At 39.9% G+C, this 18,170-nt stretch overlaps 3 protein-coding genes across 4 annotated transcripts; 2 read left to right on the plus strand and 1 right to left on the minus strand.

Moving 5' to 3' along the window:
* Positions 1 to 324: 324 nt before the first annotated feature.
* LOC137963130 (uncharacterized) lies at positions 325 to 8,756 on the minus strand. The gene is made up of 4 exons (XM_068810305.1): positions 8,209 to 8,756; positions 7,632 to 7,784; positions 1,596 to 1,667; positions 325 to 1,048 (listed from the first exon to the last, which is right to left on the minus strand). The coding sequence occupies exons 1-4, from the start codon at positions 8,356 to 8,358 to the stop codon at positions 380 to 382; spliced, it is 1,044 nt and encodes a 347-aa protein (XP_068666406.1). The 5' UTR covers positions 8,359 to 8,756; the 3' UTR covers positions 325 to 379.
* Positions 8,757 to 9,137: 381 nt separating this feature from the next.
* Positions 9,138 to 11,409, plus strand: LOC137963859 (delta(8)-fatty-acid desaturase-like). 2 transcript variants are annotated; one of them, XM_068811076.1, is made up of 2 exons: positions 9,138 to 9,318; positions 9,571 to 11,409. In XM_068811076.1, exon 2 carries the CDS (start codon positions 9,663 to 9,665, stop codon positions 11,019 to 11,021), a length of 1,359 nt encoding a protein of 452 aa, XP_068667177.1. In that variant the 5' UTR covers positions 9,138 to 9,318; positions 9,571 to 9,662; the 3' UTR covers positions 11,022 to 11,409. The 2 variants fall into 2 exon arrangements, with proteins under 2 accessions (XP_068667177.1, XP_068667178.1); XM_068811077.1 differs by having other exon boundaries at positions 9,582 to 11,409.
* Positions 11,410 to 14,349: 2,940 nt separating this feature from the next.
* On the plus strand, positions 14,350 to 18,055 carry LOC137962373 (G-type lectin S-receptor-like serine/threonine-protein kinase At5g24080). Its single transcript, XM_068809198.1, has 5 exons — positions 14,350 to 14,914; positions 15,238 to 16,613; positions 16,748 to 16,928; positions 17,048 to 17,501; positions 17,577 to 18,055. Exons 1-5 carry the CDS (start codon positions 14,478 to 14,480, stop codon positions 17,916 to 17,918), a joined length of 2,790 nt encoding a protein of 929 aa, XP_068665299.1. The 5' UTR covers positions 14,350 to 14,477; the 3' UTR covers positions 17,919 to 18,055.
* The last annotated feature ends 115 nt before the right edge of the window (positions 18,056 to 18,170 follow it).

Raw genomic sequence — 18,170 nt, forward strand, 5'->3', positions numbered from 1 at the left:
AAACGACAACCCTATTCTAATCAAGTCTTTTAACCTATTACCCATATAAAAACCTTCCCAACCACTGGTTTTATGTGATGGTTTCAACCTTATAAATATTGGTTGGTAGTTCCTAATTAATTTACGTACCATGCCAGAGGTGCCTTCTAAATTGAACGAAGACGAAGACGAAGACAGTACCCACCACCAATGTTGGCAATGGGACAAACCCGTCTTTCAAGATCAGGAATCAGAGCCATGGACCCTTTCTCGCCTTTTCAGTTTTCGTTTAAACCATAATTTTTACAAGTAATTCACGAAACCAAAAGACAATTTCCATCCAGATGCTCAAACTTTCTTAATTTTATAGCAAAAGTAGAAAAATTATGATACAAAAGAGTTATTTCATTAGATCCAGGAAGACAAACCCATTCCATAGGCTATGCAACAGCATAGATGCAAATAAGTTTCTTGACCGGGCAAAGACGGCCCCCATCACCACCCCAAGAAACACCAGGGGCAACATCCTCTGTGCATTAAAATGTGCCAGCGCAAATGCAATTGCACTTACTAATATGGCGCACCACACCGGCATGTATCTGGTTAATGAAGGCAGCAGAAATCCCCTAAATATAATCTCCTCCCAAACCGGTGCACACACTGAGACCACAACTGCATAAAGAGCCATTGCAACCGGATCTCTTGCCACAATCGACATCTCCACACTTGAGGCACCCACTTGAGAAGTTGGTAGCGTAGGTAAGAGATTGACGTTGAACTGTGAAAGTCGGTTCACCAAGGGGAACATGAGGCACCCCAATCCCACATCTAGCTGCCAATTCCCCTTCAGACTGAACCGGAACCAGTTGGCTGGAAGAGGACGGAACCTTGACAGGCATCGGTGAAGGATTGCAATTCCTGCTAGGCCTTCAGCTACATCGGTCAACAGGCTGTATAAGGCTTGCCCTCTGTATGTCAATGTCTCCTTCCTGAAACCAGCTGTGTGGACCAGAAATGGAATGATCCATGATCCAACAAACCAGAATGAAGAGATCCAAAGGAGCGTGACCTGCACTTGTATGTTTGTAGACAATTAGAAAAGAAAAACATGACTACCTTTTCATCCGATTTAAGTGTGTATTAAGATAGGGTTATACATGCCACAGCCTTATCATTTTTCGGAATGAAGCACCCAAAATCATGCATTGCGTGTAAGGTTGTGGATGGATTGAAGCATTGCAGTTGCTTACCGCAGTATTCCAGCTAGTTAAAATCACAAATTCTCGTCCAACATGCATTTGCTTTTTAAAAAAAGAACAGGTTCCTGTAAGTGGGATATATTTTATTGAAAGCCATTGCATATCTGATGCAGTTCATACACAGCGTTTATCCTCCATCTAGAATAAAGATCAAATAAGAGGGCAAGGTAACATAATAATCATGTAAATGCAGTTAACACATCAGTGGAACATCACTTGACAAGCAAAGTCGGTCAATTTTAATAAAGCACCTCCACAACAAATAAATGAATATTTTTGTCAGGAAGAAACTTATTTTCTATGCAATTTTCATTCAGGGTCTTATGCAATGTAATGCTTCAATGCAGAACTTTGTACCTGGAGAACAGTCTCCGCTGTCCAGGGAACAGTCCATGCTTCTCCATGCTTTCTAAAGAATGAAGTTACTGCCTGAAACAGGATCAAGCTAATGATCGAACACATTTTGAAAAGATAATCAACTGAAATACTTGAAACACCATTGCTCATCAAATCAAATAGCATATGTCCATTCAATTCTTAATTCTGAAATACGCAACAATTTTTTTTACTTTTTTCATTGAAATGGCAAAAGATTATAAGTGCCTGAATGCCAAAAAGTAAAGAACAGCAAGGCAGGGAGTCTCCAACAATGAGAAATTGAAAGATTTGCATGTGATAGAAAATTTTCAAGTCAATTAGTGCATGAGAGAGAGAGAGAGGAACAATGCCTTTAAATCCTCCAGAAGATGAAACTTTAAGCATAAAAGAATATATGGATGAAGAAAGTTCAGTTAATAATCCAGGAACATATTCTACCTATCCTAGGCCTCCTCCTAGAGAAGTCTTTAATTCCGGCAATATGCCTAGACTTCCATATACAGAACCAGTCCATTTTGACAAAAAGATACACCCAAAAGGAAAAAGAAAAGAAACCGAAAGACCCATTTCCTTCCAAGATAAGGGCAAAGGAAAGATTCTTAATCTTTCTGCCCATGATCCTCAAGAATGGACTACGGTCTTAGACTTGTGGAAAAACCAAGTAGTTTCAGATTATATCCAGAATTTTTCTTCCCAAGACGTAGAAGAAATGTATAGATATTTAGAAACTTTTTTAGGAGAAAGTGTTAAAGCCCTTTGGGAAAGCTATAAAAGATATAATCCAGAAGAATTTGGACAATTAATGAGTTTAGGATCAAATCCTAATAATTTTGTTAACAAAGTTTTCCAGCTAGTAACAAGAGACGACCCTAATTTAGGATCTATTACATTACAGAAAGATGCCGTCATATACTTAGAACAACTTAGCCTACATAATTACAAATATGTTAAAAAAAATTTACAAGATTATTTTTACTACACCTGTATTTCAGGAAATGCTTTTAATAAAGATCTAGGAATAAAACTCTTTAGAAAACTACCAGGAGCTTTAGGAAAAGAAATATATGAGAAATGGCAGAATATAGAAAATGCTAACCCTACTTCTGTCTATTCCATAAGACAACGAACAAAATTTATTATGACTATTTTACAAGAAAAATGCACAGATATCCAGATCCAGCGACAACTTAAAGGAGATGACTTTGGGTTCTGTAAACAGATATATACTACCCAAGCTTACGGATTAAAAGATTCTAGACAAAAACCTAGAAGAACAAAAAGATTTGTCAAAAAGGGATATTTTATTAGAAGATCTAAAAGTAGAAAACCCTATCTAAACAAAGATAGACATGTTAGACGATTTAACCCTAAAAGAACTTATAAGAATAAACTTTCATGTTATATTTGTGGACAGACAAAACACTTAGCTAATACTTGTCCGAAAAGACAAAATATTAATTCTAGAAGATCAACTCTTGTAGAAAAAGTGCAACAAGACCTTATTGAGGTAGATGAGTATATGTCAGATACAAAATCTATTTACAGCATAGTCAGCATTCCCAATGTTCCTTACGAGACTTCTGATTCTGAAGATGATCTTATTTTAGATTTAGATTTAGATGAAAATATAGATCTAATGGATACAACCTTAGATTGCACACACTCTTGGTTATGGTTTACCGGATTAGATAGTAACCCATGTTTTAGATGTAACTGGTATCCAAGTAAGAAACAACGAGCCAAATGCTCCTTGTGCTTCCTCGAAGCCTGTCTTCCCTGTCTTAAACAGTTAGGCATAGCTCCAGTAGATCAACCTCAACCTAATAAGATTTATAATACCAAATTAGAAATTATGGCTCGAAAAATAGATAACTGCGAAGCAGAAATCTCTCTTCTCAAACATCGGCTTGATACTATTGAGAAAGACACATATGATGGTATTACAGTAGGTTTAGATGTACCTGAGACTTCTTTAGTTTGCAACCAAGATAAATCCTTTTCCAGTATTTTAGTTAGAGCTAAAATTTTTTTCCCTGACAAACACTCCCTTATTCTCGATGCTCTAGTAGACTCCGGCTATACCAAATGTATTATTCACAACTGCTTAGTTCCTTCTAAATATCTCAAGAAGACCCAGAAACAGGTTCTTAGCCAACAAGTTGATGGAACATATAATCCTTATACGACATATTTTGATGAAGGCAAAATCCAATTTTTTACTAATTGTTCTACCTTCTCCAGCTCCTATCCTTTACCATTAACCTGGGTTCGTGACCTCCATCTTCAGGTAGATTTTATTTTAGGCTTAAATTTTATCCTTCACAACAACGGCTCCTTAACTCTTAGCCGTGACTACCTTCACTTTAGTAAGAATTCTAGTACCATCCCTGTCCATACTACCTATACCCCAACCCTTTCTACTTCAGCGGCGCGTGGTGGCCCTACACCAACAGACAAAAATAATCCTTGTCAATGTGCAATTCCAGGAAGGTGTGAAATAAATCCTATGAGCCATGCTTTATAGACCAACAAATAGACAATACCTTAGACCAAAAATTTTTGGACTATTCAGTCACAGAACAACCAAGCTCTTCTCAAGACTCTCCAGAATATCTAGAAGAAATAATGGATGAACATGAAGATTTTGATGCATGGATAGAAAGAATGACTGACTTAGACTATTCTTTTTTAGACACAGAGAAACTCTATTTAGAAATAATTAATATTAATCATAAAGATAAACATCATTTACAACAGATTATAGATAAACTAGACCAATTAGAATACTTTGGTGAAAACCCCCCAAAACATTGGGAAAATAATCATATACAATGTAGATTAGAATTACTAAATCCTAGTTATATAGTCAAAACAGCCAATATAGAAGCCACTAATTTAGATAAAGAAGATTTCAAACTCCATATAAATGAACTTTTAAAATTAGGAATCATTAGAAAATCTATAAGTCCACATAGATCTGCAGCCTTCATTGTACGAAAACATAGTGAGCAGAAAAGAGGGAAATCAAGAATGGTAATCAATTATAAAAGACTAAATGATAATACAGTGACAGATAGCTATAACATACCAAACAAATCTCAATTAATTAATAAGATTCAGGATAAAAAGATATTTAGTAAATTTGATTGTAAGTCAGGATTTTGGCAAATAAAAATGCTTCCAGATAGTATAGAATGGACAACATTCACCTGTCCAGAAGGACATTATGAATGGCTTGTAATGCCATTTGGTTTAAAAAATACACCAGCTGTTTTTCAAAGAAAGATGGATAACATATTTAATAAATATGATAACTTTGTTTTAGTTTACATAGATGATATCCTTGTTTTTAGTAAAAACATAGAAGATCATATAGGACATCTTCAATTAGTACTTGCAACTTTTATGCAAGAAGGTATTATTATTAGCAAGACAAAAATAGAATTGTTTAAAGAATATATAAACTTTTTAGGAGTCAATATAGGTCAAGGACAGATTGAGTTACAAGATCACATATCCAAGAAAATTTTAGAAATGCCTGACGATTTGTCGGATACAAAAAAGTTGCAAAGATTTCTACGATTGGTGAACTATGCTAGACCATTTCTCAAAGATATAGGGAAAATAATAGGACCTTTATATGGAAAAACTGCCCCTACTGGACAAAAGTTTTTTAACCAGGAAGACAAAAATTTAGTTAAACAAGTAAAAGAAAGAGTTAAAACTTTATCTAAATTACAAATGCCTTTAGACTCAGATTATATTATTATCGAGACAGATGGTAGTAACCTTGGATGGGGAGGAGTTTAATTGCCAAACCTCATCAATATAGTACAAAAGATGAAGAATGAATTTGTAGTTATGCTAGTGGTAAATTTAAAGAAAAAGGCAATATGAGTAGCATAGATACAGAAATTTTAGCAGTCATATATTCCTTAGAAGCTTTCCGATTATTTATTATCAATAAAATGGAATTTACTTTAAGAACGGATTGTGAAGCTATTGTAAAATATTTCCAACGTAGTAAAGAAAATAAAATAAGTCGTAGAAGATGGCTTAATTTAGTTGATATTATTACAGGCAATGGTTATACTATTATTTTCGAACATATTAAGGGCAAAAATAACCATCTTGCTGATACTCTTAGCCAAAGATTTTTTGACTCAAAATTTATTTCTTGACAGATGGATTTTCCTGATCGTTCTTCCAGACCGTCTTCATCGAAATTTAATAATTATGGTCAAGAATTTTTATGTTTTGGTAATCAGAAGTTAGTCGTCTTTCCCAAGTCTAACATTACTTTTAAGACTTTACCAAGTGTTTCAGTTACTAAAGAAGAGCAGTGCTTGTTAGACAACTTATGGCTTTCTTATCAAAGAGTGCCAAAAGATCAGAAGTATTTTCTAGCAAGTTTAAACGGTCTCTCAGAATACTTTACCCAGAAAAAGAAAAGTTTTAATTTTTACATTGTCTTCCAAGGTCGTACACCAGGAGTCTTTCATTCCTGGACAGAAGTCGTAGAAAGTATCCAAGGTTTTCAAAGACCCGTTTACAAAGGATTTAACAACCTCCAAGAAGCCTTAGAAGCAGCAAAACTTACTATAGGTGCCAATTACTATATTGCCCCTTCGCTGAGACATATGAGAGAAGATCAAGTTTCTTATGGAGTAGCAAAAGACAACAAAAGAATCATTTTTTGTAATCATTGTGATACATTAGCAAAGACCATACAGAGACTAAATGAAAAAAGAAGACTATTGGAAGAAAAGAACGACTTTCAGAAAGAATATATCCAGACTCTTGAAGAAGAAAACAGAATTTGGAAGGCCAAGGCAACAGGTACTTTCAGTACCCAGACCCCTACTAGAGAGAGAGAGAGAGAAATTGACATGACACCTATGATCACTTAAGCCAATTAAAGTATTATCACTTAATATGCTCCACTAATAAATCCAATGAATACACTCACCAGACTGGTAGGGGTACTACTTCCCCACGACCTTACTTGAACAGGTGTACTACTCATCCTAATCAAGGAGTCCCTGCTAGGATGAAAAATGCTTTTCGGAAGGCACAAGGAGCTTCTCTCATGAAGCAACAAATTGGACATTCAAGATTGTGGTGAGGACAGGTCTCATGTTCTTTTATAAATTATTTTTAGTAGCAAGCAGTTCACACATGGTTTGCCATATTACTGATAAATATTGTATAAAGAAAATACATATCAGATTTGAGCCTAGTATGGGGAGATCAGTAACATAAGTCAATGCAAAATTAATACAGTCAGATAAAGTGAATATGTATCAGAATTTTGGGTACTAGGTATTATATTCAAGACCACATACTTAAAACTGGACCTTACATTAAAAAAAGGGAGTAGGTTGCACTTGAGAAAGGACATCAATTACCACCCCCCAAAAAAAATGTATAACAGACGCACCTTACTACACCCTCCTATATCCAAAAGTATCCAAATGTCATTGAAGTCTTTACAAGAGTAATAGAAAGTGTCAATAGAAGCTACTGAAATTAGATAATGATTTTTTGTATTGGCTAAACCTCTTCTGTCTGTCACTTAAAACATGCCCTAAGAACAATCTTTGACTGAATAAGAGCTTGATTAATCAATGATTGGATATAACACCACAATGAAAGAATGTGAAAGAATGCCTAGTGTTAGTTTTAGTCAATTGGGTGAAACATCTAACCATGCTCTACCAATTGCTGAAAACAATACCTAAAATTTGCTCATTGAATACCAGAGGAAAACCCATCCATGATAAGCACAATATATCAAACTCCAATAAAATGTCTTGCTACTCGGAACATGTGTATCAGCGAGAGAGAAAGAGAGAAGGGAGAGAGAGCAGTGACAAACAACCATGTGTTCCATGTGAATGAATTCGATCTCTTTTTCTATTTCTTCGTCCAATAAATCTTAATCCATTTGCACTAAAACCAACTGGATAGAAAAGCATCAGGCAGTATAAGACCAAAGAAAAATGATATCATTACCTTCTGAAAATTCAAAGTCCAAAAGTTACTTTCTGCTTTTGACTGATCCAACTGTGGCTTAACTGATTCCTCTGGGGCTTTATTTTCTAGAACCTCAGGTTTGTTGACACTGGAGGACGGCTCTTGGGGCACAAAGCATGAAATTTTCCATTTCTACATCAAAGAGAACCAAAGCAAAGAAAAATGATAAGCACAAAGACAGACCCAAAATATGGTGACAACTGTTGAACCCGCCCTTAAATTAACTTTAGTACAACTTAATCAAGTTGAGATAGACGCCAGTAAGTTGGTGAAACTTGAAGAGCACTTTAAAAAGAAGAGAGAGGAACAAGCAGAAGGGAGGAGTGCATAAACTGATTTTATAGATATAAAAGTTGCTGCAATACGATCCTCCCAAGTTTCCCACATATACAGTGAGTCCCCTAACATTTGCAAATTATACTTGAATTTATTAAATTTTAAAAAAAGGCGCACCTTGCGACAAAACTTTTCCCACATCACCGACTTTATCCATTTCAATTCGAAAGAAATAAAAATAAGCAAAAAACTAAAATTAAAATATTTAATTACGACGCACCTTTTTTGGAGTCTTGGAGATGGACTCTCGAGAGCGAAAGTTCGGAAAGGTCGGTCCTAATCTTCGGGAAGAATTGGAAAACCTAACCCTAGAAATGGGAGGGTAAGAAAGGGTGGGACGGTGAGTTAAGGAATGACAAAGGCTAGACATGAGCCAAGAGAGGGGACTACCGGATGTATCAGAATCCGGCGCTTACAAATCTTCTTCTGCATCAGAGAGGGGAAAAGAGAAAACCTAGTCAGGAAGCATGTGTTGAGAGTGTGAATACCAGTGTTCTCCAACAAGTTTGAGGGGAGAGATAAGGCAACTAGGGACAGCAACGGTGGTGGCGGCGGTGGTGTCGTGGGAAGAGGAGTCCGCCCCAGTCTTCCTCACCGCCGCCCGGAAAGAAAACTGAGCACCGACTAGCTTATATTCACCGAATTGATGGACAGGCAGTCCAAAGCTCCGCCTCTCTCATATACAGCTGGCCTGCACCAGCTTCTTCTCTTCTTCTCCGGTACTTTCTCTCCCGTGACGAGGGAGCGATGACTGAAAGCGGCGAGCAAGAACTGACGAGCCTGGGGTGAAAGTCACTGATTGGTCCTTATGTTTTTTATTCCCATCGGACACAAAACTCGGACTGCAATCACAACTCAGCCCCCACGCGTGCGAAACGAGTTGCAACTAGCGAGTGGTCTGTTTTGGGCTTATATAATGGGCCGTTGTCGACCCAATAGATTGTACCCAGCAGCACTCTCATTGGTCATTCCTCTTATAATAGCTCGAGGTCCACGAGGGAGAACCGCCGATGACCTAACAGCCTCACATTAAAATATTAAAATATCTGATGGAGGAGTTTAATAGTTAATTAATAAGAGTCGGAGGTTAACTGCATAAATTTAGGTTAATGAAGGGGGATTGGTTGATATCTTCTTCCATACCTTTCTTCCTACTCTGAAGGAGACTGCGGGTCGACACCTGTTCCATCCGGCGGGTTTTCCTCAAATACACCTGCGCAGCGATTCCATCTCGCTAGCCCTCCCCCCTGTGAAACACCTCCACCCCTGACAACCTCCGTCATGGTCGCCGCCCGGATTGGCAAAAACAGAGCGCTCGAGTAAAGAAAAGGTTCTCCTTCTCCACTGCGCTCCTTTCTATTCGTCTTTCCTCTTCCTCAACGGAAGAAGCAGAGAAAGGAACCATACTGTGCCAGTGCTTTCTATGCTTGTTCCTCGTTTCTTTCTTTCTTTCTTTCTTTTTCTCTTCTCTTACTCCAAGTGCATTTCTGCGGCTGAAAAGGAAATAGGGGGAGGAATTTGAACCAATCACTATTCTTCTTGTGGGTTGTTTCTGACTTTTTCTTTATAATCTCTTCGGAAGTCTTGCTTCAGGGGCATGAGTAGCTGAAGGTTTTGCAGAGGATAAAGGGAATAAAAAGGTTGCCTTTGTGTTCTTGTTCTTGTCTCTTTAACATGTCAATGGCGACCGTGGAAGGGACTGAAAAGAAGTACATTTCCACCGTGGAGCTCCGGAAGCACAATAAACCTGACGATCTCTGGATCGCCATTCAAGGCAAAGTCTATGACGTCACACATTGGGCCAAGGTCCACCCCGGCGGGGAACTCCCCCTCCTCAATCTCGCCGGTCAAGATGTCACCGATGCCTTCGTTGCCTACCACCCCGGCTCCGCCTGGAAATTTCTCGACCGTTTCTTCGTTGCCTACCTCCAAGACTACCAGATCTCCGAAGTCTCCAAGGATTACCGCAGGCTTGTTGCAGAGTTCTCGAGATTGGGTTTGTTTGAAAAAAAAGGACACGGTGTCTTCTTCTCTCTCTCCTTCATGCTCCTCATCATCTCCGTCGCCATCTACGGCATTTTGGCTTCAGATCATTTCTGGGTTCATTTGCTTTCGGGCGGACTCATGGGATTTCTGTGGGTTCAATCTGGCTGGATTGGTCATGACTCGGGCCACTACAATATTATGATCAATTCTTCTTTTAACCGATTTGCGCAAGTTGTAACCGGTAATTGCATGACAGGATTAAGCATAGGATGGTGGAAAAGAAATCACAACGCCCACCACATTGCCTGTAACAGCTTAGATTTCGACCCCGACCTCCAACACATGCCTGTTTTCGCAGTATCGTCCAAGTTCTTCAATTCCTTGACTTCATATTTCTACGAAAGGAAAATGAACTTTGATGGGGTTGCTCGATTCCTCGTAAGCTACCAGCATTGGACTTTCTATCCTGTCTTGTGTTTTGCCCGTATCAATCTGTTTGCCCAGTCCATATTTCTTCTACTATCCAAACAGACGGTGCCCAACCGGGGTCAAGAGATTTTGGGAATTATTTTTTTCTGCATCTGGTATCCTCTTCTCGTTTGGTCTCTTCCAAACTGGGTTGAAAGGCTGCTGTTTGTTTTAGCGAGTTTTGCCGTCGCAGGCATTCAGCATCTTCAATTCTGTCTGAACCATTTCTCCGCCAGTGTTTATGTTGGTAAGCCTAGTGGAAACGACTGGTTTCAGAAGCAGACTATGGGCACTCTCAACATTGCGTGCTCCCCTTGGATGGATTGGTTCCATGGGGGACTGCAATTTCAGGTTGAGCACCATTTGTTTCCACGGTTGCCAAGATGCCAACTTAGGAATATTTCGCCTTTTGTCAGGGAGCTCTGCAAGAAACATAACCTGCCCTACACAAGTGTGTCGTTTTGGGAGGCAAATAGGATGACGCTCAAGACTCTGAGGACTGCAGCTTTACAGGCTCGGGATTTCACTAAGCCAATCCCGAAGAATTTGGTCTGGGAAGCAGTTAATACTCATGGCTGAGGTTTAGTTGAAGATCTGAAACTACTTCTGATCCCATGACATTTTTCTTCCATTCTGATAGCGAAGAATACAGTGCTGTTTGGATTCAGGTTAATCATTTTTAGTGCACTTTGTTTGGCCATTACTTGTTTTTACACTAGTTGTTGGTGCATGTTTGCAGTTAAGTTCTGTCTCTAAAAAATTCTACGATTGCAAATATTTGTTGTTTGCTTCTAGGTGGAATGTGAAACAATTTAAAAAAATGTGTAATCTTTGAATTGTTTTGTTTTGGGGCCTTTTGGTTCATTCAGTTGTTTCAATACATGAAAGTCTGGTGTTGCAGTTATCACTGATCAATTTCTTAAGCTCTTATCCTCTGTCTATCTTTCTCTTCATTCCTTTATTCTGTCTTGATTCCTGTAGTCTCTCTGCTACTACTCATCCTTGAAGTCATGATGGAGCATATACTAAGATGGATGTCTTATTTTTCTTATAGTTGAACATTTTGGTTTGATAACACTATACATGCTAAGATAATAAATTAGAAATTGTTGTATACTGTGCCCTTCCTCGGAGAGTCTCTCAAGTATTTCACTTATTTAAGTTGAATATCCAAATCTCTTCATTGTGCAGGGTATTTTTTTACCTAGTGAACAATTCGATCTGTTCTTCTCATAGTGTTCACTTTTCATGTTCTTGCTTGAGGTTATCTCTGACAAATACTTCTATAGTGTTTTAAATTGTAAAACAAAAAATTTAAACTTGAAATCTCAGCCATGGCAGATCTACCATTCTCGGTTATAATTCTTTCTTGGAAGAAGTGAATGTTGTTTCAGTGTTTGACATGGAACGGATTTAAATTGACTGAGAAAGATGAATTGAAAAAAAAAGGATGCAGGGGTGGTGCAAAGCAGAAGATGTTGGTATACTGGTTTTTCAGTTTTTATGCACTTTTTAGTGGATTGATCGAATACAAGACTCCAAACTTTTCTTTGTTTGCTACTTGTATTACTTTTCAGTTGAGAGTAAGCTTGATTGCCTTAGGCATTTATGGAACTGAAACTATATAGTACCTTGAATGACTTACTTATGACCAGACCTTATGTCCATTGTAATCAAATTGGCTATATATATTTTATGGTTCTTTTTTCCTTCAAATAACTTAAGAAATTGAAATACTGTTAAAGACTTAAAAGTTCAATAAAATAAGCAAATTGATTGTTTATTTTACCAGCATCTGAATTATCCGATCTACTAAGTAAAAAGCAAGCTCTCTGTTATTGATTATATACAAATACTGTCACCGGCATATCATACTGAGAGAAAAGGTTCTTTCTGTCTGCTTTTTTCTTCCTGTCCTCTCCACTTGCGATACTCTAATTGTACACCTTATTAACTACAAGTTACTTGAACTCTTGTTCGAGTGCTTTTTGCACTCTCTTGTTCAAGATCCATGTGAAAATAAGTTACTTGAAGCTGTTAAAGTTAAACCATGTCAGCTAACTCCTCTGAACATCAAAGTTGCTTTGACAGAAGTGCTATTTATATGGGATGCTGTGGGCATTTAAATCATGTCTCCCTTTCTCTGTTTGTGTCACAACCTTCAATCTAAGTGCAACTGATCTTCTTTTCTTTCAATTCTCCATGGGTGTAAATTTTTATCAGTAGTAGATGTTTTGGGAGTAAACATCTGAAAAAGTCTTATTATTTTTGGAGTACACATCATTTATCATCTATGTCAGCAAGAGCTTTCATTTGCCACTGAAGGCTAACTTTACACAGTGAACATGGTTTTGCTCATCCTTGTCAGAAAGGGATAGTATAGGATCCCTTTATCTTGCCAATTTCATGGAAGAATGGAATGAAGACTGCCGTTTCTTAAAACTTTATGTTCTTCCTATAGTTTTGATACTCAACTTAGTACTTGCTCTCATAGCTTATCGATGAATTGAGAACCAGTCTCTTGAAGTACAGGAGCAGCAGAGATCCAGCCTTCATGATAGGAGTTAACTGGACTCTGACAATGTTGAACACCCAGATTAAATGCAACTATTATGTTCTTTAGAGTAGCCAAAAAGTTAAGTCTCCAGATTTCAAAATTATCCTTAGTTGTTTCTCCTGTTTATGAAATCTGGACTAGTTCATCAGGAGAGAGAGAGAGAGAGAGAGAGAGAGAGAGAGAGAGAGAGAGAGAGAGAGAGAGAAGAATGGTATTGGAATAGCCATGGAAGAGTTTGTTTCTCAATAATTGCTAAAATTTGTAGTGCAGTCACGGTGGAAAGGCAAAGTATACAATCCTTGACAGGCAAACGGCCAGGGATTTATTATTTGCTTCTTCCTTGAAAAGTTTTCTTTTTTCCTCTGATCAAACAAGAAATGCACATCATATAGTAACTACTGACAAAAATCTTTACGTTGAGATGAGATTTAAATCAATTCAGATCAGATTGCAATCAGCATTTGCCTCCGAGATTTTCTGTTTCTACTTGGAATGCATCAGAAGCTTATTGACATCCCGCAGTGTATTGACTTGCTGGGAAATCTGGAACTTCATACCTTCGGAACTTGGATAGTCGTTGAATATCTTCAGGATTTACTTACAGTTAGCTGAAGCTAAGCCCGAAAGTGAAATTGGGTCAGGAGCCTCGAGCGAGCCAAACCTTTAGTACTCTGGGTAGGATTCAATGCCAAAGACGAGGGTTTCTTGCAGCCGCAGCCTTTATTGCAATCATTATATCATGCAGAGAAAATTTTAGAGTTGTCTCCTCAATTCAATGTTAGTTGTTAGCAGTGGCTATCCATGTGGAGAAAAACAAGCACTCGATATTTTTAAACTCGTCCCCTCACCCACACTCATACAGAAGTTAAAATTAGCTATAGTAGGATTATGAACAATTTTTTTTTCATATTGATATGATATTGTCCATTTTGAGTCTAAACCCTCATGGATTATTATCTATACATATATATCAAAGATCTTCCCAACTTTTAGCCAATGTTGATTTTGGTTGTATAGCCAACATGCCAAAGGTTTCGTCACCTATGGACTGAAACAATGGATTAAAACAAAGCACCGGAAGCTGCTGTTCAGAACCAGAAGCTCTGTTGGACGGAAACCAGAAGCAAATGCCAAAACGTTCTCTTTTTGTGTCTTCTGTCGCCCCATCTCCATGATTGAGGACCGCTCCATGGATCCACCGCCCATGCATTATTACGCTGGAGCAGGCAAATCAACCTCTTATTTATTCACACCGTGAAAAACTTGATTGAAGACGTGTATGTCCATTGATCAGGTTGGTGACTTTCGGCCATTTTCATTCCTGGACGCCGGACATGGACTCCCCTATCAACACCTGTAACGGCCATGAATCTGAACACATTTCAGTTTGCGGCTTTTTCAACGATTAGTTGAGCTGCCGTATGACATAAGAGACGTGGGCCCCGGACAAAATCCAGTTCAACTACATTGGCTGGATCATGGTGGAGTCGGCCACCCCTGTCTCTTTTGATCGATTCTTGGCTTTGCTCCTCGAAAGTATAAGAATGAACAACTTGTCTGCTCATTTGTTTGGTTGCTGCGGATTAGGGAGGAGAGCAAATTTTACGGTTGAGACTACCGCTAGAAAAATCCAAATCCCAGCTCCCAAGTATATGGCTGCTGCGGCTCATTGGCTTCCCTTCTTCTTCTTCTTCAGTGTGGTTTTCTTTCAGCTATTTGGTAGTCGAGGGAGTGAAGAGGCAGGTAGAATTCAACTGGGAACGAGACTGTCTGCCCGCGAAAACAACTCGTGGCGCTCCGACAATGGAACCTTTGCTTTTGGGTTTGCTCCCGCAGGGTCAGCGGATCAATTTCAGCTGGCGGTTTGGTACGCTTCGCTTCCGGGCGATCTAACCACTGTTTGGTCTGCTAACAGGTGAGCTTCTTCCTCTGGTTACTTACCCGCTCCACAGCAACTGAAGCTCTTCTGTTCTGTGACTCTGTCACTGCGTTACCGACACATGCAGCACAAATGCTAATATTCTTTTGCTGTTTTATGTTTGTTTTTCCATAGTTGGACATTGGATGAGGAGGTACATGAATATTATTATGCTTCTTCTGTCGATCAGATTACATTTGCAATGAAAAAAAAAAGTCAGTTTTTGTCTTGCTGGGTTACTGTCATATTTGTCTAAACAAATGCATTTCCAGGTCATTTGACTGTGTCAACGGTTTACTCTCCTCTGCGTTCTTCTGTAGAAACGTTCCTGTAGGAAAAGATGCAGTGGTGGAGTTAGACATTAGTGGGAACCTTGTCCTTTCCGATCGGAATACCCAAGTATGGTCCTCAAACACTTCCGGCCATGGAGTCGAATTCGCTGTCATGTCGGATTCCGGCAACTTTGCCCTCTACAACTCCAACCTCCATTCAGTCTGGGAAACGTTCTCGCATCCCTCCGACACACTCCTCCCTGGACAACCATTAACGGTTTCCCAAGAACTCACTACACCAAAGTCGCAGGCCCATGACAGAGGTTACTACTCCTTAAAAATGCTTCAACAGCCCACTTCTCTTAGTTTGGCTCTCACCTACAACTCCCCCAAATCCGACATCGAAGCTGACACCGACGAGGACTTGACCTTACCGCCGGAGCCTTACTCCAATTACTCCTACTGGTCTAGTCCGGAGATATCTAATATAACAGGAGAGGTGGTTGCAGTTCTAGACCAGTCTGGCAATTTCGGAATTATGTACGGATCAGATCCAGCCGGGAAGGTATATGTCTACAAGAACGAGGGTAGAAACCATTCCTCATCGTCGTCAGTGATCAGCCGAGTTACCATCGAGTCCAACGGGAATTTACGATTGTACAGATGGGGGGAAGTCAATGGATCGTACCAGTGGATCCCCGACTGGGCTGCGGTGTCCAACCCCTGCATGATCGCCGGCGTATGTGGAAATGGGGTATGCACTTTGAAGGGTATCAAGTCGAACTCCTCCTGTACTTGTCTTCCCGGTGCATCTCCAATGCCTCCTTCAGGAGAATGCGTCTCCAACTCTTCCTATCTACCAGGCCACTGTAACTCCCGCTCCCGCGCAACCAACAGCTCGGCTTCCAATTTCAAGATGGTGACCATGCAGCAGACGACTTATTACTTCTCGGAAGCGTCGGTGATAGCTAACTACAGCGACATCCCATCGGGGCCAGACTGTGGCGAATCATGTCTGTCTGACTGTGAATGCGTGGCTTCAGTCTATGGGTTATCGGAGGAGAAGACTTACTGTTGGACATTGAGAAGTATGGTATTCGGGGGATTGCAGGATCCAAGCTCTACTCTCTCCGTCAAAGTTGAAAGAAATGGCTCGCCGACGCCCAAGGGCGTAGACGGCTCTCCACCATCAGAAGTCTCCAACGCGACTCGACAGAAGGTCTTAATTATCTCCGTCGTAGTCTGTATGTCGGTCCTCATAGGCCTCCTCTGTCTCTTGCTGTATTACAATATACATAAGTCGAGATCAGATTCGGGGGATTGTTGTGTCGATAGCCGTTTGATGGTGCCAGGGGCGCCGAGGAACTTCGGTTACCGTGATTTACAAATCGCAACCAGTAATTTCTCTCAGATGCTCGGAAGTGGTAAGATCGGCTTCTCCTTTACCTTCTTATTGAAAGCAAATTGGTTCCTGAATCCTGAGACAGAGAATTGAACCACTACTATTCCACTGTCCTGTAGACAAGATTTCTGATCTCTTCATCTGTCTTCCGAATAGGTGGTTTTGGGAGTGTTTACAAAGGGAGCCTACTGGACGGGACCCTGGTAGCTGTGAAGAAACTGGAACGGATTTTACCACACGGGGAGAAAGAATTCGTTACAGAAGTAATCACAATTGGATCTATGCATCACATGAACTTGGTTCGGTTGTGTGGATTCTGCTCCGAAAGAACCCATCGGTATGGTTTACTCTCTGCTTTGATTCTTCTTTGATTTCCTGAAGCTCAATAGCACGTAATCGGAAGCACTGATCTACAGAAAAGCATTATTCAAAGTTAAATTTGTTTCCACTTTGCAGTCTTCTGGTATACGAATTCATGAGTAACGGATCACTGGATAAATGGATATTCCCATCGTATAACAACCGGGGAAAGCTGCTGGACTGGAAAACTCGCTTTCAAATTGCAGTAAGCACCGCGCAAGGGATTGCATATTTTCATGAGCAGTGCCGGGATCGTATCATACATTGTGACATTAAACCGGAAAACATTCTTCTGGATGAAAACTTCTGCCCCAAAATATCGGATTTCGGACTCGCAAAGTTGATGGGAAGAGAGCACTCACATGTGGTGACCATGGTCAGGGGCACCAGAGGCTACTTAGCCCCTGAGTGGGTCAGTAACCGACCTATCACGGTGAAAGCCGATGTCTACAGCTATGGAATGCTGCTTCTGGAGATCGTCGGAGGGCGTAGAAACGTGGACATGTCTTTGGACGCAGAGGACTTCTACTACCCTGGTTGGGCATTCAAGGTAAACGAATCGAACCGAGAAAATCCAAATTTTCCGAGATGAATTAGAGTTCTCACTGGGTGCAAATCTTCGCAGGAAATGACGAGCGGGAACGCAATAAAAGTAGCAGACAAGCGGCTGAACGGGAAGGTGGAGGAGGAAGAAGTAGTGAGGGCGATGAACGTTGCCTTTTGGTGTATACAGGAGGAGGTGTGGGTGAGGCCTTCAATGGGAGAAGTGGTGAAGATGTTGGAAGGATCGGTTGAAATGCATACGGCGCCGATGCCTCAATCGGTGCTAGAACTGGTGGATGAAGGCTTGGATCATGTCTACCGGGCGATGAAGAGGGAGTTCCAGCACCATAGCTCCTTCACAGTAAACATGAGCAATCCATCTTCACAAGCCACCTGTAGCTACTCTACCATGTCGCCCAGATGAAACTCAAATCACAGAAAATGTCCTCTTGATTTTACAGAAGATTTCAAGAATTTTGTAATATCCCTTTTTCTGTGGGACCCGATCAAAATATTTCCTATTTCGGGTAATCTCCATTATTCAAATTACTTTTTTAGACTTATCCAAATCGTTTTGAGACCTCAGAGACTCGAAATCGCTAGCGTGGAGCCCAGCTACGCAACCACGTCGCCACAAATATTCGCTTCTATTGCTAATCACGGCTTAGTGTCTTTT

This window comes from Aristolochia californica, unplaced genomic scaffold (genome assembly GCF_029961685.1).
Source record: "Aristolochia californica isolate CCGP_79_NKW_82.1479 unplaced genomic scaffold, dmAriCali1.0.hap1 SCAF_4, whole genome shotgun sequence".
Lineage (NCBI taxonomy): Eukaryota > Viridiplantae > Streptophyta > Magnoliopsida > Piperales > Aristolochiaceae > Aristolochia > Aristolochia californica.

Excerpts from the sequence above, each read along its gene's own strand:
- LOC137963859 (XM_068811076.1), top strand. The coding sequence starts at position 9,663 with ATGTCAATGGCGACCGTGGAAGGGACTGAAAAGAAGTACATTTCCACC.
- LOC137963130 (XM_068810305.1), bottom strand. The coding sequence starts at position 8,358 with ATGTCTAGCCTTTGTCATTCCTTAACTCACCGTCCCACCCTTTCTTAC. Across the intron at positions 7,785-8,208 it reads TCTCCAAGACTCCAAAAAAG|AAATGGAAAATTTCATGCTT; the intron begins GTGCGTCGTAAT and ends TCTTTGATGTAG. Across the intron at positions 1,668-7,631 it reads GGACTTTGAATTTTCAGAAG|GCAGTAACTTCATTCTTTAG; the intron begins GTAATGATATCA and ends ATCCTGTTTCAG.
- LOC137962373 (XM_068809198.1), top strand. The coding sequence starts at position 14,478 with ATGGTGGAGTCGGCCACCCCTGTCTCTTTTGATCGATTCTTGGCTTTG. Across the intron at positions 16,929-17,047 it reads TGCTCCGAAAGAACCCATCG|TCTTCTGGTATACGAATTCA; the intron begins GTATGGTTTACT and ends TCCACTTTGCAG. Across the intron at positions 17,502-17,576 it reads ACCCTGGTTGGGCATTCAAG|GAAATGACGAGCGGGAACGC; the intron begins GTAAACGAATCG and ends AAATCTTCGCAG.